This window comes from Bos indicus x Bos taurus, chromosome 22 (assembly GCF_003369695.1).
Source record: "Bos indicus x Bos taurus breed Angus x Brahman F1 hybrid chromosome 22, Bos_hybrid_MaternalHap_v2.0, whole genome shotgun sequence".
NCBI lineage: Eukaryota > Metazoa > Chordata > Mammalia > Artiodactyla > Bovidae > Bos > Bos indicus x Bos taurus.
The window spans coordinates 50,004,424-50,028,207 of NC_040097.1; the positions used below are offsets into that span (position 1 = coordinate 50,004,424).

General features: G+C 39.7%; 1 protein-coding gene across 9 annotated transcripts in view; it reads right to left on the minus strand.

The window, feature by feature from the left end:
* Nucleotides 1-23,784, minus strand: part of GOLGA4 (golgin A4) — a 110,369-nt gene that overhangs the window by 55,155 nt on the left and 31,430 nt on the right. For 8 of the 9 annotated variants that reach the window (XM_027523245.1, XM_027523248.1, XM_027523247.1 and 5 more), the window contains 7 exons: nucleotides 13,457-13,771; nucleotides 12,655-12,702; nucleotides 11,230-11,286; nucleotides 3,953-4,051; nucleotides 3,480-3,609; nucleotides 1,794-1,981; nucleotides 1,424-1,507 (listed from right to left, as the gene is read on the minus strand). In XM_027523245.1, the coding sequence (XP_027379046.1) occupies nucleotides 1,424-1,507; nucleotides 1,794-1,981; nucleotides 3,480-3,609; nucleotides 3,953-4,051; nucleotides 11,230-11,286; nucleotides 12,655-12,702; nucleotides 13,457-13,771 (921 nt within the window). The remainder of the gene's footprint in view (nucleotides 1-1,423; nucleotides 1,508-1,793; nucleotides 1,982-3,479; nucleotides 3,610-3,952; nucleotides 4,052-11,229; nucleotides 11,287-12,654; nucleotides 12,703-13,456; nucleotides 13,772-23,784) is intronic. The other variant, XM_027523243.1, reaches the window with a different exon arrangement.

Below are 23,784 nucleotides of genomic sequence, written 5' to 3' on the forward strand. Positions count from 1 at the left end.
AAGACTCTGTGACAGCTAGTTTATGATATTAACCTTACTTCTAGGGTTTGTCAACTCTTGCTTTAGGGTCTGACTCTTCCAGACAGCTAATATTAATGAACAGATTAAAAACCAGGTAAGAGGGGCATTATTACACAAATTTCAGAACAAAATTGTGAGCCTTCAGTTTCCTCAAAAACCAACTCACAGTGGAAAAAAAGAGATAGAGAGAGGAGTGGAACCTATAGATTTAAAAAAGCCTTAAGAGTCACAACATCAAACTGCAATAAAAGAACCTCATTTGGATTCTGCATCACAAAAAAGAGCAAAAGTGTATGAGACAAAAGGGAAAATCTGAAACTGCTGAGATAGTTGACTGTTATCAAGGAATTGCTATTAAATTTTTAGATGTGATTATAATAATGTCATTATATTTTTATAAAAATAAAAATAGTCCTTTATTTTAAAAGACATATTAAAATACTTATAGAAGAAATGATAAAGATTTCTTAGATTTGCTCTAAAACAATCCTAGGATGAGGATACTGGCAGCTGGGAATATACACATGAAACAAAATTAGCCATGAGATGTTAAGCGTTGAAGTTGGGTGATAGATTCACAGGAATTCCTTTTATTAATCTCCGTATTTTCTATAATAATTTTCTCAAAAATTTTTTTAAGCAAAGTCTTTATGAAGTTAATGGAATATAATCTAGTAAAGTGGACAGAATGAAAAGACTGACAATACATTTCAACAGCAGAACAGCTCTGATACTTTCTTAATCATATGGTCACTTAAAATCTGTAGCTCTAAGTACCAAACTAAAGAACATGGTGGATGGTATAGAACTAATTGGAAGCTACTTTGAAAAAAAAAAAAAGGACCCATGAACTTGGCGCTGAAAAACTTTAGTCAAAACTGTTTGTTTGTTTATGAATTTTTTTAGTTGTCTTTGCTGTCATAGCTGAAGCTACTGTCCCAACTCTAAACTGCCAATCTCACCTATACACTGTAAAGTTTATTTTCAGAAATTTTTATTTATGCTAATGTATATATTACCACTGCTGTACTTTTTGGGCAATCTGTTTCCATTATATTCGAAAGACAATACTTACATCATTCACATTTAGTAATGCCTTAACTGTAACTAATTTAACTTTTCTCTAAAAAGTAGTTATGTACTATAAACAAATTTCTTTTGCAACAGCATTCTAACCTAGAAATCAAAATGCTGACTGGATCAAGAAATCACAGATTCAGCTTCACATGATACAAAACTAATAGTTATATAAATCTAGAAATGAAAACAAAGAGGTTTTTTCATGGAAGCAGGCATAATAATTTTGGAAAGCAGAAGTCTGAATGCTTCCAATTGCTTCCAAAAATGAACTGGGGCGGGGGGCCTTCAACAAATTTTAGTATCGTAAGTTTTGTTGTTTTACCTTATCTTGTTCAAGCTGTTCAATTAAGTTCTTTGCATCACGCAACTGAGTGATAAGTTTAGTCTTCTCAGCCATATGAAGCTCCTAAAAAAATTTTAAAAATTCATTTCCATCTCTAATAAAGTTTCTTCTTATATGCGAACTCTAAACATTTTATCTAAATTTGAATACTCCTACAAGTCTAGTAGGAGAAAAGAACACAGGATGTGTCAAAAGGACGGTAAACGGTAGACTCCCAGGGCACTAGGGGGCCCTCTCCACGCTGTCTACGGAGGAAGGGGCAGGCCTTCCAGAGGAGGTGCAGGCCGCGCTGGGGCCTGTGGATCTACCGTCACTGGGCTACGGTAAGCCACACTCATTCGCTCTTTACCTTCATCTTTTCTAGTTCTTGAAGTCTTTCATCCAGTTGCTCCTGCAGGGCTTCTTTCTCACTAGTTAACTGCGCACACTGTTCCTTATGTGACCGAATGGTCTCCTTGCAGCGCTGCAGCAGGTTCTCCTGACGCTTAACTCTCTGCTGAAGTGCTTCCACTGCTTTAGCAGAAGCTCCATCTCCCACTGTCAACAGTAAAGCAGCATAAACAGGGGCTGTCAGTAAAGAACCTGAGGACTCCCCTGGATTCTGTTAGTGCACAGGAATGTATGGTCATCCCAACGCTTTGCTATACTCTGAGCCACTCAGAGAAGAGAGGGATGCCCTTGCCAACTTCTACTTTGCAGCTGTTTGTGTGATCTGTAGCTGAAGGAGCTGAGCAGTACATTCACCTCTTCCGTGGTTGCACCCCAGCCCAAATGACACACAGCACTCTTGAGTTAACACTAGTTAACTGAATCCACCCTCCTTAAAAGACAGTCTCATGGCCATCCTTCACTCTTTGCCAGTGGCCCCTGTGTCTCAGTGCCTGTAACAAAATGATCTGTAAAGCATTCCTTCCAAAGCATTCTCATCTTGTCCAGAAAGGAGTCCTGGCATGTAAACTTTCTCCACCTCCTTACATTAACGAAACAGGCCAGAGAGTTTTTCAAGAGCCCTTACAGGCTGGCTGCTCAGACAGATGGCTGTTCAGCTCTTTGCTCTGGTGCTGGCTGGACCAAAAGTTTATCATCAATTTCTTTGCAAGGAAGCTAGTAAACAAAAACTGGGAATTTTACTGAATAGATAGCTCAAAGTCTCTAAGACTAGGATGGACTACAACTGGATTTTAAAACAGAATTTAACTATTCTTTCTTTTCAGTTAGAAAGCAAATAATAGGGCAAATACTGGGATCTTTTAAAGTAGAAATATGTAAGCAGTATTACTCAAAAACAAAAGACGACAAATATGACAAAGAGCATATTCCTTAATCTTGAGCAGACCTGACCTTTTATATGAAGTCTAGCTACCACTCTCAATAAAACAGTATAATGTAATGAATTTCAATGACAATGCAAATGTATGCTACTCATGGACTTTCAAGTAGTAAAACACTTACTTACTTTCTCCCAAATAACAATAAATAAAAAGCCCCAAAACCATCAAAACTCTTGCATCTGTTAAAAACAAGACAACAGGTCCAAGATGGAGGGATATGTTAAGCCCCAAGCCACCAAACTGAGACTTAATTACAGTTTTGACCTCTCCCAGAAATGGAATCTTAAGCCAGTTCAGCAGGAATCACCTGGTCAACACTAGAGAGGTCACATGCCTGACACACCCCTGCATCCTCCAAAGGAAAGGGACCTTGTCACAACCAATCCACTCTTTGCTACTCTAACTTCCTTGTTCCACTCTCTTCTGTCTATAAAAGTCTTTCATTCCTTCATTTTGTACAGCTCCCAGGAGCTCTTTTGAATCTGCTAGAGGAGATGCTGCCCAATTCATGAATCACTGAATTATGCCAATAAGATCTTCTAGATGGACTCAGTTAAATTTTGTTTTTAACGCATCTTTCTAGAAATATGAGGGTCAGGGACATTTTACTTCTACCTCAGTCCATGGCTATTAGTTTCCGCCCTAGAATCTCTCAACATCCTCCTCTAGGTTTTAACTTAACCTCCTGACAAGCTGAAGCTTACCTACTGGCTCTACATCACTGTCTGTGTTCTCTTTAGTGACGCCTTCAGCCTCTGGTTCCATTTGAGGCAGTGGTTTTGGTAGATCAGCATTCACTGGGCCATTTCGTAACCGTTGCTTCAGCAAAGAAACCTAAAAACAAAAAGGTTTTCATTAGGGGGAAAAAAAAATTATGGCAGTAGTACTTTCTTTAAAACAGAGAAGGGAAGAGTAAAAGGTATCATTTTTGCTATAATGGAGGGAAAACAATAAAAGTACAAATTTACTCCCAGTGCAACCAATTTTGGTATTTGCTATTTTCAGTGATATCTTAGCCAGAAAACACAATAAATCAAAAATTATCCTTAAAACTCAGTTGAAAAGCAGAGAGTTTTAAAAATAGGCCTTTAAAAAAAAAATCTAGAGCCTATCAGATATTCCATCAAAATCCCTTTATTTTCCTTTATCCAAAAATTCCACACTTTTTTTTTTTTACCTGAGTCTGGAGAACACTGATATACTGATCTTTTTCCTCTAAAGATGCATCAAACTCCTCCTGAAGATGTTTTTTTGCTTGTTGGTCCATTTGAAGCTCCTAAAACATAAAGGATTCACAGGCAGTTTTCAGTATAAAACAAAAAATATGAACCTGAAGTTTTCAAAACTTAAAAACTGATCAACCCAGACTGTATTACTCTTAAGGTATAAGCAACAATAATTAGAGAATAATTAGCATTTAAAACAGTAGTATTTACCTCAACAAATAATTCTGTTCTTTAAACAGTATAAAGATCCAAGAAGAGAAAACATACTTTTAGACCTTAATCATTGCTGAATTAACAATTCTGTAGAAAGGATTTAAAAAATGTTACTTAAGATAAAGGTAAAACTTTATCCTACTTTAAGACATCTTACTGCCTGTGCTATCTTAAACTCACTTGATCTAAAACTGAATGGTTATACAGTAAGTAACTAGATAATCAACAGAGCCTTCCTTTTTCCAATACATGAATTGCCAAAATCAGAAGCTTCCTCAAATGAAAAGGTTGACCTACTGGATCACCAAACAGTGATATTTCAAGTTCTTGACATTACTTAAAACACTGCTTTTCTCAGGTCATTAATAAGCTGCTGCTGCTGCTAAGTCGCTTCAGTCATGTCCGACTCTGTGTGACCCCATAGACAGCAGCCCACCAGGCTCCCCCGTCCCTGGGATTCTCCAGGCAAGAACACTGGAGTGGGTTGCCATTTCCTTCTCCAGTGCATGAAAGTGAAAAGTGAAAGTGAAGTCACTCAGTCGTGTCCAACTCTTAGCGACCCCATGGACTGCAGCTTACCAAGCTCCTCCATCCATGGGATTTTCTAGGCAAGAGTACTGGAGTGGGGTGCCATTGCCTTCTCTGCATTAATAAGCATTCCTAACTAAATCCAATGGTCTTTACCTCTCCACTCAGTCTCTAATAATTACTTCCTTAAGTGAGGTACCTGCTTTCTGCAGGTGCAGAGCTCCTCCCTATAGTCCTGTCTTTTAGAGTTTCCACCATGTCCTTCATTGATTCTATCGGCAGCTATCCCTCTGGGCTCAGTTTCAAGTCCTCAGGGCTTCTCCCTGACACGTGCTCCATTAGAATGCTGGAGATTAACACCTGGAACACAGTGGATATTCCATCCAAACCCCTCTCTTTTTCTAGGATTTGTACTTTTCTCATTCTCTAAGCTCAAAATAGTCAAAGTCATATTTTATTTTTCTTTGCCGATCTCTGCATATAACCAAATTCTTTCGTTACTTTCTCCACAATGTTTAGGTCCTTTTTCCCCATACATAACCATAATCCCAATCTCTAATAATTTTGAAGATTAATTTCCTTCAGTAGGCTTTCAGAGAGAATTCTTACCTCAAGTTTTCATCTGATTTAATCCATCCCTCACACAACTCTAGAAACTTTTCTTCAAACAATATTTTCAAGGACTCATAAGCAACGCCCTCTTCTTGAATCGTTTCAAATTTACTAATTCTCAAAATGCTGAGGTACTAACTGTCCTCTCTTCCCAACACCCACACAGCCTCAAGGTCTCCCAGCACAGGGTCTGCTCCTCTCACTACTGGCCTGACCTTCCCCCACAGCCGGAGTCTCCAAATGCTGGTCTTAAGATCAATACAGGTTTTTCTTAGACCTAAAGATCTTTCATCTAAACAACTGTATCTTATCCTGAGACTATGTCCTTCCTAATTGTTATTAAAAAAAATTTTTCTTTCATGAAATAATGACAATAAAAGAACCTAGTTCCTCATTCCCAATGTCCTCACTTGAAAAAAATAAAAGTAGCCCTATGACAAGTCTCTGGTCCCCCATTTCTGGAAGGAAATGAAAGGTAATTTCTCAGTCCATGAAATCCCAAAGTCTGGAAAGCCACTGTCCCCCACGAACCTGCACAGGACAATTCTTTAGTATGGAACAGCTGTGCATCTCCTTAATAGCAATGCAGTCCTTTACTTTCTTTAAAATTCATTTCTTCCAAATAATTTTCTGCTGCTGCTGCTGCTAAGTCGCTTCAGTCGTGTCCAACTCTGTGCAACCCCATAGATGGCAGCCCACTAGGCTCCTCTGTCCCTGGGATTCTCCAGGCAAGAATACTGGAGTGGGTTGCCATTTCCTTCTCCAATGCATGGAAGTGAAAAGTGAAAGTGAAGTCACTCAGTCATGCCCGACTCTTAGCGACCCCATGGACTGGAGCCTACCAGGCTCCTCCATCCATGGGATTTTCCAGGCAAGAGTACTGGAGTGGGGTGCCATTGCCTTCTCCGAAATAATTTTCTACTTTCTACCATACTAGATACCAGCCCACAAAAACTTCTGTGATTTATATTAATATGACAGTTTTCAGGTTCTGAATGTTTTCATCTCATCTTAAGAAGTCCTTGCATACAATGGAAACAATTTTTAATCATGTCCCCTCCTCCTTCCTCTTGCTACCTTATTCTACCACTAAAAACTTCACAAATAATAGAGACCATGGTTATAAAGGAACTGTCTACTTACATCCTGACTACAGCCTACAGGGTGGCTAGCCAGCTGTCCACCACCACTGTAACAGGGTCCCACCAGCTCCAGAACTGGACCCAGCACCAGGGGTTACTTTCCACTTTCAGAAAGTTCTTCTGATTAGATCCTTGGGGTCACTAAGAACAACCCTAATCCTTCTTCCATGTGACACTACTTACAGACTCTGAAGCCTGATTCCTCTCCCAATAAATCTCCTCTTCACTATCCCCTAACTCAACAAATGATGCTGCAATTCACTGTCACCCAAGCCAAAAGTGTTGGGGTCAATCTTGACTCCTCTCTTTCCCTCTCAATCATCAGCAAACGCTCAAAGTAATAGCAAGTCTGGCCATTTCCCACCACTTCTATCCCTGCCACCACTCCTACCAGCACTACAGCTGTAAGACCTGTTAAAGGGCTCTCACTTCCATTCTTGATTCCCTATAATGAATTCTTCAGAGAGTAACCAGTGTGTGACCACCCTCTAAAGGCCTCACTCAACCTTCAATCCTTTATGCTGCTTCATTTCCCCTAATAGAACTGTTTACTACCTAACAGCGTGTTGTATATGTATGCATATACGTATGTGTGTCTATGTCTTACCCACTAGAAAACGAGCTTCATTTGGTCAAAGACTTTGTCTTATCCATCCTTATATATTTGGTATCTAGGAAACTGACCTTTGATGTAAAGCTACACTATTTGAACTTTTTAGCACAATAATAAATGGCTCTGTACCATTACTAAACATAACAACCAATTCAATAATTGTCCTATTGTTGGGCCATTTGGACTGTCTGCAAATTCGGGCAAATCCTGGAATTAACATTTTTATGCAGAAGTTTTATAAGATCTTTCTGATTATTTCCCCAGGTATTCTGATGAGTGGAATGTATCAAATATCTTTAACTTAAAAAAAACTTTTGGGTAAAAGTGCCATATTATTTGTCCCTCAACAAAGTGCTAAATGTACCCTCTTTTCTAGTAATAATAGAAAGTGTGACTGAGAAGAAACAAAACCTGAACTCCTACTCAGCCCAAGACTCCACATTTCTAGTTTGACCTCTAAGACATGTCACAGAAGTGTTAATATTCAGAAAACCATGCATAGGGGTCAGGGGCCATGCAGTGGAGAGGCTGGAGGAGGTGCGAGTATAACAGCTGGGCATCTTTTCTTTCTGGTGAACGTTAACTATACTTGTAGAACAAATACACCACAAGAGTTAAAAAAAAAAGAATGTATATATTATGCTTTATGATCTAACAGCATAGATATGGAAAAGGATTTTTAAATGTTGGAAGGATTGCAATAGCATATAAAAGTGCATTTAACTAATTTCAGTAATCATAATTGATGATGATAGTATTCAGTTCAGTCATTCAGTCATGTCCGACCTTTGCGACCCCATGGACTGCAGCACGTCAGGCTTCCGTGTCCATCCACAACTTCTGGAGCCTACTCAAACTCATGTCCATCGCATCGGTGATGCCATCCAACCGTCTCATTCTCTGTCGTCCCCTTCTCCTCCCACCTTCAATCTTTCCCAGCATCAGGGTCTTTACCAATGAGTTGGTTCTTTGCATGAGGTGGCCAAAGTATTGGAGTTTCAGCTTCAGCATCATTCCTTCCAAAGAACACCCAGGACTGATCTTCTTTAGAACGGACTGGCTGGATCTCCTTGCAGTCCTAGGGACTCTCAAGAGTCTTCTTCAACACCACAGTTCAAAAGCATCAATTCTTCGGCGCTCAGCCTTCTTCACAGTCCAACTCTCACATCCATACATGACCACAGGAAAAACCATAGCCTTGACTAGACGGACCTTTGTTGGCAAAGTAATGTCTCTGCTTTTGAATATGCTATCTAGGTTGGTCATAACATTTCTTTCAAGGAATAAGCGTCTTTTAATTTCATGGCTGCAGTCACCATCTGCAGTGATTTTGGAGCCCAAAAAATAAAGTCTGACACTGTTTCCACTGGATGCCATGATCTTAGTTTTCTGATTGTTGAGCTTTAAGCCAACTTTTTCACTCTCCTCTTTCACTTTCATCAAGAGGCTCTTTAGTTCTTTGCTTTCTGCCATAAGGGTGGTGTCATCTGCGTATTTGAGGTTATTGATATTTCTCTTGGCAATCTTGATTCCAGCTTGTGATTCATCCATGCTGGCGTTTCATATGATATACTCTGCATATAAGTTAAATAAGCAGGGTGACAATATACAGCCTTGATGTTCTCCTTTCCCAATTTGGAACCAGTCTGTTGCTCCATGTCTAGTAATAACTGTTGCTTCTTGACCTATATACAGATTTCTCAGGAGGCAGGTCAGGAAATCTGGTATTCCCATCTCTTGAAGAATTTTCCACAGTTTGTTGTGATCCACACAGTCAAAGGCTTTGGCGTAGTCAATAAAGCAAAAGCAGATGTTTTTCTGAAATTTCTTTGCTTTTTCGATGATCCAGTGGATGCTGGCAATTTGATGTCTGGTTCCTTTGGCTTTTCTAAATCCAGCTTGAACATCTGGAATTTCATGGTTCACATGCTATTGTTGAACCCTGGCTTGGAGAATTTTGAGCATTACTTTGCTAGCGTGTGAGATAAGTGTAACTGTGTCGTAGTTTGAACACTCTTTGGCATTGGAATGAAAACTGACCTTTTCTAGTCCTGTGGCCACTGCTGAGTTTTCCAGATTTGCTGGCATATTGACTGCAGTACTTTCACAGCATCATCTTTTAGGATTTGAAATAGCTCAACTGGAATTCCATCCCCTTCACTAGCTTTGTTTGTACTGATGGTTCCTAAGGCCCTCTTGACTTCACGTTCCAGGATGTCTGGCTCTAGGTGAGTGATCACACCATCATGGTTATCTGGGCCATGAAGATCTTTTTCGTATAGTTCTTATACGTATTCTTGCCACCACTTCTTAATACCTTCTACTTCTGTTAGGCCCATATCATTTCTGTCCTTTATTGTGCTCATCTTTGCATGAAATGTTCCCTTGGTATCTCTAATTTTCTTGAAGAGATCTCTAGTCTTTCCCATTCTATTGCCTTCCTCTTTTTCTTTAAACTGATCATGGAGGAAGGCTTTCTTATCTCTCCTTAATATTCTGTGGAACTCTGCATTCAAATGGGTATATCTTTCCTTTTCTCCTTTGCCTTTCACTTCTCTTCTCTTCTCAGCTATTTGCAAGGCCTACTCAGACAACCATTTTGCCTTTTTGCATTTCTTTTTCTTGGGGATGATATTGATCACTGCCTCCTGTACAATGCCACGAACCTCCATCCGTAGATCATCAGGCAGTCTATCAGATCTAAACCTATGAATCTATTTGTCACTTCCACTGTATAACTGTAAGGGATTTGATTTAGGTCATACCTGAATGGTCTAGTGGTTTTCTCTACTTTCTTTAATTTAAGTCTGAATTTCGCAATAAGGGGTTCATGATGTTATTTCAAGTCTACGAGGTTTATAATGTTGGGATTATGGCCAATGAGCAATTTTGGATCTTCTCAATTATCATCAGGTTCTTCCACAAATTAAGTGTAAGGAAAAGAGAGGGATGAAGAAGACAAGTAGACTTAGAGAGACTTAAAAGATACATCAAAAAATTTTTTACATAGGCAAGACTATAACATCTCAAGGTATGCACTTAGGTGATAAAACCTTAAAAGAAATACAAGGAAATACATTTAAGTTAGCATGGCAGTTACTTTTGGAGAAAGAGAAGGTGCTGTGAATGGGCTGGGAAGCACAGAGGAGCTTTTGGATGGCCAGCAACATTCTTGACCTTGGTGATGGCTACACAGTGGTCACTACATATGTGGAAGCTATATTTTTGTCATGATTTTCTACATCTATTATAGTTTATGATTAAAAGATGGTAAAATGATTATGATAAATGATATAGCAGAGACCTAAAATGCTGTTCGCTAACCAATTTAAGCCAATATTTTCGAATCTTCTTAAGGTAGGACCAGAAACAGAAATTAGCAAAGCATGATTCCAAATGATAAATATTTGCCTGGATATGATAGTTTATTGTAAAAATTACACCCTTCCTCCCAAATTACAAGAAACATAATTCTTGTTTTACTTCACCAAAAAGGTAAAAAGGTTGCTGATTAGGAAAAAACAAGAAGAAGCCTGAACTACCTAAAGAGACAGGTTAGCCTTAGAAGTTGTCACTGACTGTCTATGCAGGCAAATTATACTCTATTGTTAAATAAGCCATTCTTAAGTCATTACAGGAACATCTTAGAGATATAATGGATTCATTTCAGACCAACACAATAAAATAAGTATTGCAATAAAACAATACTTTTGGTTTCCCAGAGCATGTAAAAGTCATGTTTACACTATTTACACTAAGTAACTATTTAGTGTGCAACAGCATTAAAAAAGCACATACCTTAATTCAAAAAATATTTTATTACTAAAAGATACCATCATCTGATAACAAAGGGTTGCCACAAGCCTTCAATCTGTAAAACTGCAAGATCTCTGAAGCACAGTAAAGTACGATAAAATAAGGTCTGCCTGTAATTTCACCAACATGTATCTTAGGGAAACCACACAAATAAAAACTAAAAGAACTGACCCCTGGTCTTGTAGGCTGATCTGGCTAGTTTTCACTATAATGGGGTACATATGAAACTACCCCAAAACATAAAACAGTCCTGATAAATATGAGAAATTTAGTCACTATTCTCAAAGTACTATTCTCAACTTACCTCTCTTAACTCTCCAATCCTCCGAAGTGCTTTATCCTGACTCTGACTTAATATACCCTTTAATTTAAAAGGAAAAAAAAAAAAAAGCTGGTTCAAACAATCACATGACATATCAATGACAATCAAGTTAAAAAGATCACAAATCACTGAATTTTATTTCCAACATCCTTTACTTCTGCAACTATGCAATCACAACTCTCTCCTGCCACTTAGTGGTAGATTTATGTACATCTAGAAACAAAAAACCAGACAAATCAAAGAAACACAAGCAAGGTACTCACAGAACTTAGGAATAAGATGACCTTTTGAGAATGAGTTTATGGATTATTAATAATACAATGCATTAAATCAGAACTATTCTCCCACTTCTATAGACCACATGTTTAAAAAATTATCAAATTAAATACTTTACGTGTAATAATCTAATTTCCACACTTGTTACGGACAATTATAATAGTGAAATCAGCAACAAATAACTGATGTTACTATTCTCAACTGGTTATATTCCAAACCAAAGTCATATAATTTAATGTTGTACTCAAAGCAGACTATTATTAATGGTAAATTAAATATTTGAAAATAATATACATGGGGAAATAAAGTTTACCAAAACTCACTTTACAAATAATTTTTTGGTTATACAATTAATGTCTCTAAATGGGACAAGACATTAAACTGTTTTAAATAACTTCTACAGTAAGAACGAAGACCATCTGCATTTTACAAATAACAGCACCATCTGAACTGGAGTGCTACTTCCCCTTAGCTCTGACATGTGAATTATCACCTGGGACACCTGCTGGGAGATTTCTGGCCATGAAGAGGATGACAGAACAGGGCAGAAGTAAGTCACCAGGAGAACTATCATCACTCCTGCTCTCTACACACTTAACCGAGGGCTTTATGAGCAGCAACCTCAGCAAACAGAAGAGAGGATGCTTATTTTTGGACCCTGACACAAGGATAAGAAACAGATGTCTTCAGGTATTTGAAAGTGAAGTCGCTCAGTCATGTCCCACTGACTCTTTGCAATTCCCTGGACTGTAGCCTACCAGGCTTCTCCATCCATGGGATTTTCCAGGCAAGAGTACTGGAGTGGGTTGCCATCTCCTTCAAGTTGTATATTTATCTACCAGTAAAACAAACATGCAGCCTACAGACTGACCCACCAGGAAACAGACTTGAGAGAGGCAAGCAAATTAAATCCAAACTTCTTATATACTGCATACTTGAGGAAGCCCATCCCTACCAGAGGCAAAAACATTTGAGACTTCTCCCATTCTCTGCATCAAAATTCCTAATAGTAAAACAGGTTAAATACTTTGGTCATATGAAAAATTATTAAAAGCCAGGGTCTTATTACAATATCCTTTCTAATTTTAAAATTACATATGAATCAATATAAATAGCCAATAAATCACTTACTTGTAGCTTTTTCTTCTCTCTATGAAGAGTCTGATAAGCTGTAACAAGCTAAAATAAAGAAAAAGTCATTAATAACATCAGTCATTCCTACATAAATGCAGTTAATTGTTCTAAGCTCTGCTAAAACATCTCATTATGAAAGTCAAAAAATAAGTCAAAAGAACCCTTTAATAGACAATTCAAGCTAATTAGATGCATATGCAGTTGAAACTAAATAATATAGGTAATATATTTTTAAAAAATAAAGTGTAACTTGATTATAAAAATACTAAATTACATTTGATTTCACCTAGACACATACCTCACATACCTAATTCACAGAATGGGATTTCACCTAGACACATAAAATGGGATCTCACTTAAACACATACCTCACATACCTAATTCATAAAATGGGATTACAGCCCATCGCCTAAAGACTACTTAAACTATGGTCACAGATCAGTCTCACAAACAAAAGCATCACCTGGAGCCTGCTATTAATAGAAATAGAAGTTCTTAGGCCCCACCTCACACCAACTGAATGAGAAGCAGAGGGAGGGTGGAGAAAGAGCAATGTGAGAATCAGAAGGCTACAGGCAACAATCTGCTCCAAAATTTTACTAAGAGTCCTGGCCAAAGGGCCTCAGCACCGGTGAAGGTCTTTAACTAGATACTGCCACACACTACTCACCACCAGGATCCAGCGGAGCTAGGGAATCAACAGTTCAGCCAACGACAGGCGTAAAGACCAGGCCGTAACATGAATTAGAGAACATGAGGAGGAAATTTTCACACTAGCAAAAAAAAATCATGCCCTTACCTCACAACATTTCCCTTTGTAGCCATTCAACCTTCGTTCCGTCCTCCGCAACCACTGGATCAACTGCTCTTTGCTGAGACTGTCTAAATTCCCAAGTGAGTCTTCAGTCTCACTCTCCATATCAGAGGGTGGATCAAAGAAGGCAGCAGAAGAGTCCAGGTCGAACCGATTCAGGGATTCTCTAGAAGACGTGCGTACCAAAGATTCTTTAGAGGAAGATCGGACTAGAGATTCCTTTACTGGACTCCGAAACAAAGACTCCACAGACGGCACCCGGAGTTGGAGCTTCTGTGCAAAAGACTGCGTGTCACTTGACTACAACCAAAACACAACAGAACATGGGAGTTAAAATACACATTTAGACTTCTATTATTCCCTAATCACCAGCAAGAATCTGTTAAAAGCTCTAGCACATTTAACTTCATTCCTGACATTTTACACAATAAATTGTTTGCTGAAAAACAAGAGACGCCCGGTTATTTCTGAAAAGGCTCTGGACCTTGAGTCTGAGGACTGGGTTATAGGTCCCAGGTCTGTCACTGAGCAGTGGAATGACCTTCACTGAGTCACTTCCCTTCGGTTTGCCCATTTGTAAAAAAGAAGGAAGCCATGCTTTCCCAGCAGACCTCACCTGTGCGCTGTAAGATTCATCCACTAAACTAAGATCCTTGGAGGCAGGGGCCAACAATACCACAGTGTACACCCAGGACCGCAAATGGGGATATGTACTGTGAGGTGTGAAGTATGTGGCTGAATCTGGAGTCTGCCTGGAGGTGCAGTCCTTAACACTCTTCTCAGGCAGAGAGTAGGTAACGCAGAGTGAACCCATTTTGCTCAGTAAGAGAACAAAAGGCAGAGCTGACTGGCGACTTTCGGCTCTGCTCTACTTACCACTGTCTTCGGGGAATAAACGTAAGCATTACAAAATCATGAAGGGCAGTCAGAGTCTGAGCTCAAGCCCCTCTGCGTGGATCAGTAAGCCTCATATCAGAAACAGTCATCAGCAAGAGCTATTCTCTTAATTAGCATATTAATGATAATGCATTATTTTGTAAAACAGCCATGGAAAATACTATAATTCAATAACTTGCATTATTTAAAGCAGCATTGTTTTGTTCACATGACAGCAGTCAGTACTTAAGGTGTTTCCTAGAAACTCATTCTCATTAGTGCAACAGGGTCACTGCAAGATCTCAAAGATGCTAGGAACGAAATGCTCAGAGGAGACTGAGGCCATGTGCAGGCAAAGATTACAAGACAACAGAAACAGTCTCTTTAATACACAATAAAAAAAAATCAGACCAGGAATACTTTATAGATTTTAGAGATTTAATAATAGTAGTTGGCAGGGTGTGAGTTAGCAGGGGCTCACCCTCTTCATCAGCACAGAGATTTACCACAGATTAGTAACAGTAAAAACTGAAAACAACCCAAATATTCACCACTGGAGGATATATCAAGTACGGTGTATGTACGAAGATTCAAGACATACTATTATTAAACGGGAAAACTCAGGTTATAAAATGACACATACACCGTGAGGTCGTTTTGATTAAAGTAGTTACGTATAGTTTTGAATCGGTATGTATGTGCCCACAAACACCTTGAGAACCAGGCTGTTAAAGGACCAACGCAAAAAGTTAACAGACGGTGGGTCTGAGTGGTTAGACTTTAGGTGATTTTTACTTTCATTTTTCTATTTTCGTGTACTTTGCCATTTATTCTTTCCTAATGTGCAAGTTTTACCTCTCTTCTGGGACAGGGTGGAGAAAGTCTTAAGGGAGAGGAGGGACCCTCATGCTCAAAACCCTGAAGACCCACTTTACGCCTACTCCATTACCAGCCACTTCTGACCCACACAAAAAGTGCTTTTCAGCTCCTACAGACAATCTCCTTGTAACCTGCCTAGGGCAAACAAGTGAGAAATCTGACTAGCACTAGAAATAACTGTTATTTTAGGTGAGCCAAGACTAATGAACAATGTCAAGGACATTATGTGCAGAAGCTGGTAAGCTGGGTAACTGTCACATCTACTCTGCTTGGCAGGAAGGTGACTGAGTGTCACGATTTAGCCTGTTGGGCTGCCGAGCAAAGCTGCCTAAGTTTAAATCCTGGTTCCACCACAATCAATGTTCAAGACATGAGTCAAGTTACTTAACTTCATGAGTTTTGTTTCCACCTCTCTAAAATAGGGATGATAAAAATAATAATGATGGTAATAGTAATACTACCTACCTCATAAGGATGCCACAAAGACTGAATTTGTTAACATGTACACGCAAATTGCTTATAATGTAGCAAATATGCAATAAACATTGATTATCAGTATTAGAGAAAGAAGACTAAAAGACAAACTTTACTTAAGCACCATACTCAAGCTTATGTGGCAGACTCTTCTGGCTCTACGATGCAGCAGCTTAGAGCACAGGCTCTGCAGCCAGACTTCATAGGTTCAAGTCTTCCTTCCACCACTGACCAGCAATATGACCTTAGGCAAGTTACACTGCCCCTCTATGCCTCTGTTTCTTCATAAGTAAACTGGGGAAAACAGCACTCACCTCCCAGGGTGCTCATGAGGAGTACTACACAAGGACATGTGAAGCACTTCACGCCATGACTGGCTTGAGCTGTCATCACCAGATATCCAACACTATCTATCAAGAGATATCTAATCCTCCCTTCTTCCTTTCCACCAGACGCCAGTTTCGTTCAGGCTAACAATACAGCCAGGTTAAACATTCACCTTCTCAAATATGAACTAAAACCACAATGACACACTACCACATATCCACTGGAACGGCTAAAATACAACTATGGAAAACTCCAAGTATTGGTGAGGATATAAAGCCATCCATTTTGGAAAACTACTAGCATTTATTAACATTAAAACTAAACACATATGTACTCTGTGGACCAGCAGTTTGATCTGCTGGAGAAGGGATAGGCTACCCACTCCAGTATTCTTGGGCTTCCCTTGTGGCTCAGCTAGGAAAGAATCCGCCTGCAATGCGGGAAACCTGGGTTCAATCCCTCAGCTGGGAAGATCCCCTGCAGAAGAGAAAGGCTACCCACTCCAGTAGTCTGGCCTGGAGAATTCCATGGACTGTATAGTCCACAGGGGTCACAAAGAGTCGGACATGACTGAGCAACTTTCACTTCACTGTATATCCAGTACAAATGTATAATTATGTTCAACAAAAGACATGCACTAGAATCTTACAGCAGCACTGTTCAAAACAGTGCCAAACCTGAAACTACTGTTGATGCTCATCAATAACAGACAGGAAAAATCAACTGTTGTCTGATCATCAATGGAATACTAGACAGCAACACGGAGAAGGCAATGGCACCCCACTCCAGCACTCCTGCCTGGAAAATCCCATGGACAGAGGAGCCTGGTGGGCCGCAGTCCATGGGGTCGCTAAGAGTCAGACACGACTGAGTAACTTCACTTTCACTTTTCACTTTCATGCACTGGAGAAGGAAATGGCAACCCACTCCAGTGTTCTTGCCTGGAGAATCCCAGGGACGGGGAAGCCTCGTGGGCTGCCATCTATGGGGTCACACAGAGTCAGACACGACTGAAGTGACTTAGCAGCAGCAGCAGCAGCAGCAGCAGCAGCAGATAGCAACAAGAATGAAAGATTAATAGCCACAAACAAGAATATACATGAATCTAACACTAACAGTATTAAACAAAAGAAGCCAGACACAAAAGAATATCCACTTCTGATTCTATTTACATTAACTCAGAAACAGGCAAAATTAATCTATAGTGTTAGAAGCCACAACAGTAGTTACCCCCGCCCCCAGTGTGAGAGGAGAACAGAAAGGAACACAACAGTTTCTGGGAAGCTGGTAATTTCTGTTTCTTGATTTTGGGTGCTGGTTAGAAAGCTGTGTTTAGTTTGTGAAAATTCAGAAAACTGTATATGGAATACATGATACTTTTCTGTATGTAGATATTATAGTGTGATACATTACATTTCAATTAAAGGATTTTTAAAATTAGCTCTGAGCTTCCCTGCTGGTTCAGTGATAAAGAATCCACCTGCCAATGCAGGAGACACTGGTTCGTTCCCTGATCCAGGAGGATCCACACGCCTCCGAGCAACTAAGCTGCGCCCCTATGAAGCCTGTGCTCTGGAGTCCGGGAGCTGCAACTGCTGAGCTTGGCTGCCCTGGAGCCCGTGCTGTGCAACAGGAGAAGGCACGGTGATGAGGCCGCACACCACAACTAGAGGGCGCTGTGCAACAGGAGAAGGCGGGGCGATAAGAAGCCGCACACCACAACTACAGGGCACTGTGCAACAGGAGAAGGCAGGGCAATGAGAGGCCGCACACCACAACTAGAGGGCGCTGTGCAACAGAAGGCAGGGCGATGAGAAGCCGCACACCACAACTAGAGGGCGCTGTGCAACAGGAGAAGGCACGGCGATGAGAGGCCGCACACCACAACTAGAGGGCGCTGTGCAACAGGAGAAGGCACGGCGATGAGAGGCCGTACACCACAACTAGAGGGCGCTGTGCAACAGGAGAAGGCAGGGCAATGAGAGGCCGCACACCACAACTAGAAGGCGCTGTGCAACAGAAGGCGGGGTGATGAGAAGCCGCACACCACAACTAGAGGGCAGCCCCGCTCACTGCAACTGGAGCAAAGCCCACACAGTAACAAAGACCCAGCACAGCTACAAATAAAAGAACTAACAAAATTATTAAAAATATAAATGTAAAATAATAATAAAATTAGCTTTTCCCAGACTCTGGTTCAGCCACGAGTGGGCTGTGTGCCAAAGCTCAGCCAATAATGGATACTACTGAGTGGGACTCTAAAGGATGGGACCTTCCTCAGTTTTCTGGCAGTCCAGTGGTTAGGACTCCACCCTTTCACTGTGGGGGCCTGGGTTCAGTTCCTGGTCAGAGAATTAAGAGCCCACAAGCCACACAGTGCAGCCAAAAACCACGATGGAACCTTCTAGAAGAAATATTACTTTCCTGATAAGGAATGTGTCTTTTGTCCTATTGAGAATGGAGATGTATTTCCTGGAGGCCAAACTTGGAACTGTGAGGATGAAAGGCAGTGATGAGAATGAGAGGAAAAACGGAGGGCAGGACAGGAAGCCAAAGGGAAAGGGTCTTTAACAACTGTCTCCAGCGCTTCTGCTACATAAGAAACTCAGCTCCCGCGGGCTCCAACCACTGCCAGGCTTCTGGCACCAAAGACATTCCCTGATTTGTAACTACTGTTTAAAAAGCTGATGGGGATTAGGGGAAAAATGTATAAGGAAGAATAAATGAACACAGAGTTACTTTTTAACGCCTTTCTGTCTCACCCGCTTGACCCTGTTTTCACTCCTCCTTCCTATTTCCCCAACAGTGTTATTGTTCAGACTTTTATCCTCTGCCAGCTGGATATCTGTAGCAACCTTCTGTTCTGTCAGATCTCTTACCCACCGGTCTGCCGCTGTGTCACACAGTCACTAGGATTTTTAGGATTTCTTCCTAAAATATAATTCGGTTCATTTCATTCCAGTTCTTAATTTGAACTCTCACTTAATAGAAAGATCAAAATCCTTCACTTATGTTCAAGATTCCCAGTTCCCAAGACCCATTTCTTTGTAAAATCACCCCTCCACGTAACAGAAACTTAAGTTCTACTAGGGAACTTCCTGTTTCCTGAGCAAATGCGTTGTCTGTGTGCCTCTGTGCTATCGCCCACAGTTTCTATGCATATGGAAACCCAGACATCCTTCAGAAGTGAGTTCAAATTTCTAGGATTTCTCCCATCAGAAACTGCCTTTCTTAATCGCTAAGCACTTTACCAGGACCACTCCTGGAGCACATACTGCCTTCTGACTCAACATTACTTACTCGCTGATACAACAACTAACTGTTTATGCCTTAAAACAACTACAGAGATAATACAGCACAGTGGTTAAGAACAGACTTCCTGATTTGAATTCCAGCTTTACTACTTACTAACTTTAAGACCTCTGTTTCAATTTCCTCATTTATTTAAAAAAAAAAAAATTAGTAGATTGTTATGAGGATTAAATGGCCAAAAACACTTAAAATAATGTCTCGTATAGGAAGCACTAAATATGTTTTCCTACATTGTATCCACTGCACACACACCCTCACCCCAAACTTTATACTCTTTTAGGACAGGATCCATATTCTCTATTTCTGTAGTCTTGCCTCAGTGCTTTCCACAGGAGGTGCTTAGGACACATTTGTTCAGCTGAACCCTAACCTGGCAATATGATAATGATGATCTAATGGGAAAACTTGAAATACTCAATGATTGATCAAAATGATACATATCATTTTTTATATAGTATATCTTATTCTAGAAATCATGGGAAAGCATTAATACGACACCAGTAACACTCTACAATAACGTTCATAAGCTTTATTCATAATAGAAAACTTCAAGCAGCCCAGGTGTCCATCAATAGGTGAGTATCTACAGAATATTCATATAGAAAAACTACACAACAACAGGTAGGAACAAACTACTGATAAGTACAGCAAGGATGAGATTCCAAAAATACTGTGCTGAGTGAAAGAAGCCTTCCACAGAACAGTGCACTCTATGAGGCCACTTACATGAAAATCTAAAATAAGCAAAACTAATCTGTTGCATGGTGGAAAAAAATTAAACCAGGTTGCCTCTGAGAGGAGCACCACAAGGGAACTTTCTGGGGTGATGATAATCTTCCATAACCTGTGGCTGGGTTTGGCACATACAACTGTCAAAACTCAGTCAGTGCACATTTGAGGCTTGTACATTTCATTTTATGTAAAATTCACTTCAAAAAAGAAATTATAAACACTGATCTCTAGATAACGATATGCATACTAAAACATTAGTACTGTGGCCTACAACTTTGAAAGGCATCAAAAAAATAAAATAGATTGAGGTACAAATAGAGGAATGAATATATGGACAGAAAAAAGAGTATGGTAATGAATGCATCAGTGACAGAACTGACGCGTTAGGTACACATATGTTCACTTTATAAAGTTCTTTCAACTTTTCTGTATGTTGGAAATGTTTCATAACTATTGAAAATAAAATTAAAAGCAGTCTTTCACTTCTAGCAGTATTCAAAAACAGCAACGAAAATTTCAAAATTTAATTTTACTACTATAATTTCTTTTTAAAAAAATTAATGATTTTCAAAACCAGACTTTTTCCCACAACCTAAAAAAAAATAACAGCATATGAGAATGGCCATTTAAATTCCTATGTTTTGCTCTATTGAATTTAGTGAAACTCAGTTGTTATTTTTTGTTGTTTTTGCTGAAGTTTAGAACATACAATGATATGTTCATTTCAGGCATGAAACATACTGATTAGATATTTTTACAGATTATGCACCAAAGTTATTACAATATTACTGACTCTATTTCCAGTGCAGTACATTACACATCCCTATGACTTATTTATTTTATAGCTGGAAGTCTGTAGCTCTCTATCCCTTCGCCCATTTCGCCGTGCCACCACCCTCCTCGCCTCTGGCAACCACTACTCTGCTCTCCATATCTCATTTTAACAACATAGAAATTTAAATGAGGCAATGCATGGCAAAAAAAAAAAATTATAGCTGGGGAGACTGATGTTTTTGTCAATCTATGATAATTCCACTATCAATAACTAATCACTAGTCTCTGGGCAAGTAATTTAAGGTTTCATGCCTAATATCTTATCTACACAATAAGACAGTAATACTAGATCCTATAGTTATCCTAAACTGCCAAAACACTAAAACTATAATCAAACTATTTCACAGCTTCTCAGATAAGGATGAATGCTCATATATACTTGTTTTACAAACTATATTTTTCTCTATTACATGGTGGCATACACTGATTATTTTCAAATGTCTGAGTTTTTTTTAAGTCTGTCTAAGGTAAAATGTCCGGAGAAGGCAATGGCATCCCACTCCAGTACTTTTGCCTGGCAAATCCCATGGACAGAGGAGCCTGGTGGGCTGCAGTCCATGGGGTTGCTAGAGTCGGACACGACTTCACTTTCACTTTCACTTTTTACTTTCATGCATTGGAGAAGGAAATGGCAACCCACACCAGTGTTCTTGCCTGGAGAATCCCAAGGACAGGGGAGCCTGGTAGGCTGCTGTCTATGGGGTCGCACAGAGTCGGACACGACTGAAGCGACTTAGTAGCAGCAGCAGCAAGGTAAAATGTCAACCTATGAATGAAGAGTCATTTTGATTAGCTGAATGTTATGTACTGATTACCTGAATTTTGTGTACCAAATTAAACTGAAGAGTTAACTACTGTTAAGTATAACAGACATTTTTTTGAAAAGGGTATACTACACTTTTTTGCTTTTTTAGATAAAGACAGTGAGTAACCCTTTTTAATGACATCTCTGCCACAAACTGTGTGCCAAAATCTACTGATTTACAGAAGATGATCTACCCAGTAGTAAGGGGGTCACAAGCAGCTACACTTTATAAACTCTTGGGCTTGCTTTTCACCATCTCTTCTACCTTGGTGTTAACTCTGATTTCCTGCTCCCAATTACAGTAAGCATTCTACCTGCTTCAGGGATATCCATTGTTTCTAATTTGCTAACAGCAACCAACAACCAACCTGTCAGAATTTTGTATAAAAGCAAACGGACTCTGAGTGGAGGTGTCTCCTTGTAACAAGAATTAAATGAGATCATGTACATAAAATGATCAACAACACCTGAGACACAGTAAACGCAATTAACACAACTAACTTTCTGAATATCACACAAGTTCATTCCTCACCTTAATCAAAACTTAAGTCTCTCCTGAATTTGATCAAAACATTGGTTGTTATTCACTCTAGTTCTTGCATTCACAATTATATTCAATCTGTTTGGACTATTCTACAATAGAATAAGCATTCTAAATAATATTTTCTGATAAATATTCCTCAAAGATCACTGGATCTGTCCAGTAACATTTAGACTGATGCCTCCCAATATTTTACCCCTCCTTCAAGGCACTTGCAAGAAATTATGTATTTGTAAAAGGAGAGTAAAAAAGTTGGCTTAAAGCTCAACATTCAGAAAACAAAGATCATGGCATCCGGTCCCATCACTTTATGGGAAATAGATGGGGAACAGTGCAAACAGTGTCAGACTTTTTTTGGGGGGGCTCCAAAATCACTGCAGATGGTGACTGCAGCCATGAAATTAAAAGACGCTTACTCCTTGGAAGAAAGTTATGACCAACCTAGATAGCATATTCAAAAGCAGAGACGTTACTTTGCCAACAAAGGTCCGTCTAGTCAAGGCTATGGTTTTTCCTGTGGTCGTGTATGGATGTGAGAGGTGGACTGTGAAGAAGGCTGAGCGCTGAAGAATTGATGCTTTTGAACTGTGGTGTTGGAGAAGACTCTTGAGAGTCCCTTGGACTGCAAGGAGATCCAACCAGTCCATTCTGAAGGAAATTAGCTCCGGGATTTCCTTGGAAGGAATGATGCTAAAGCTGAAACTGCAGTACTTTGGCCACCTCATGCGAAGAGTTGACTCATTGGAAAAGACTCTGATGCTGGGAGGGACTGGGGGCAGGAGGAGAAGGGGACGACAGAGGATGAGATGGCTGGATGGCATCACTGACTCGATGGACATGAGTCTGAGTGAACTCCGGGAGTTGGTGATGGACAGGAAGGCCTGGCGTGCTGCAATTCATGGGGTCGCAAAGAGTCGGACATGACTGAGCGACTGAACTGAACTGAACTGAAAAGGATTTGGGATTAACTGGGGATGTTTCAAGGCCCAGGGACTTGGCCCAGAATCTGACTGGCCTCCCTGAAAAGAATGAGGTTCTCAGCTCACAGGTAAGCTGTTCATGGAGTTTGGGAAGCTAGACAATACTTTAGAATGTTTAGTCTGCATGATTTAGTTCATAAATCAGACTGTTGAGAAACTGCCCATGTTCGTGCTCCAGGTCCACAGAATCAGCAATGTTACTGCCCTACACTAGACACTGTTGAGAATAGCCAGGTTAATGATGAATAATCATCAGTAAAGCCAAAAATAATAAATGTTCATCTCAGACACTGCTATCATTAAGATTTTTTTTTAATGAATTTCTTTCTTTTTTGGAAGGAGTCAAAAGAAGGTTACATGAGTCCCACTCTCCAAATAACTTTTTAAAGTCAAAGATAAACTTAACTCGCTAGTAATAAGATATTCTGCATTAGAACAAACTTTAAAAGAAAATGCCATTTTCTTTACATCCCCATTCTAGAATATGTAACTCAACATGTCTTTCAGTATGGCTTACTCCTAATCTTTTACAACTATAAAGTCAGTCTGTTTT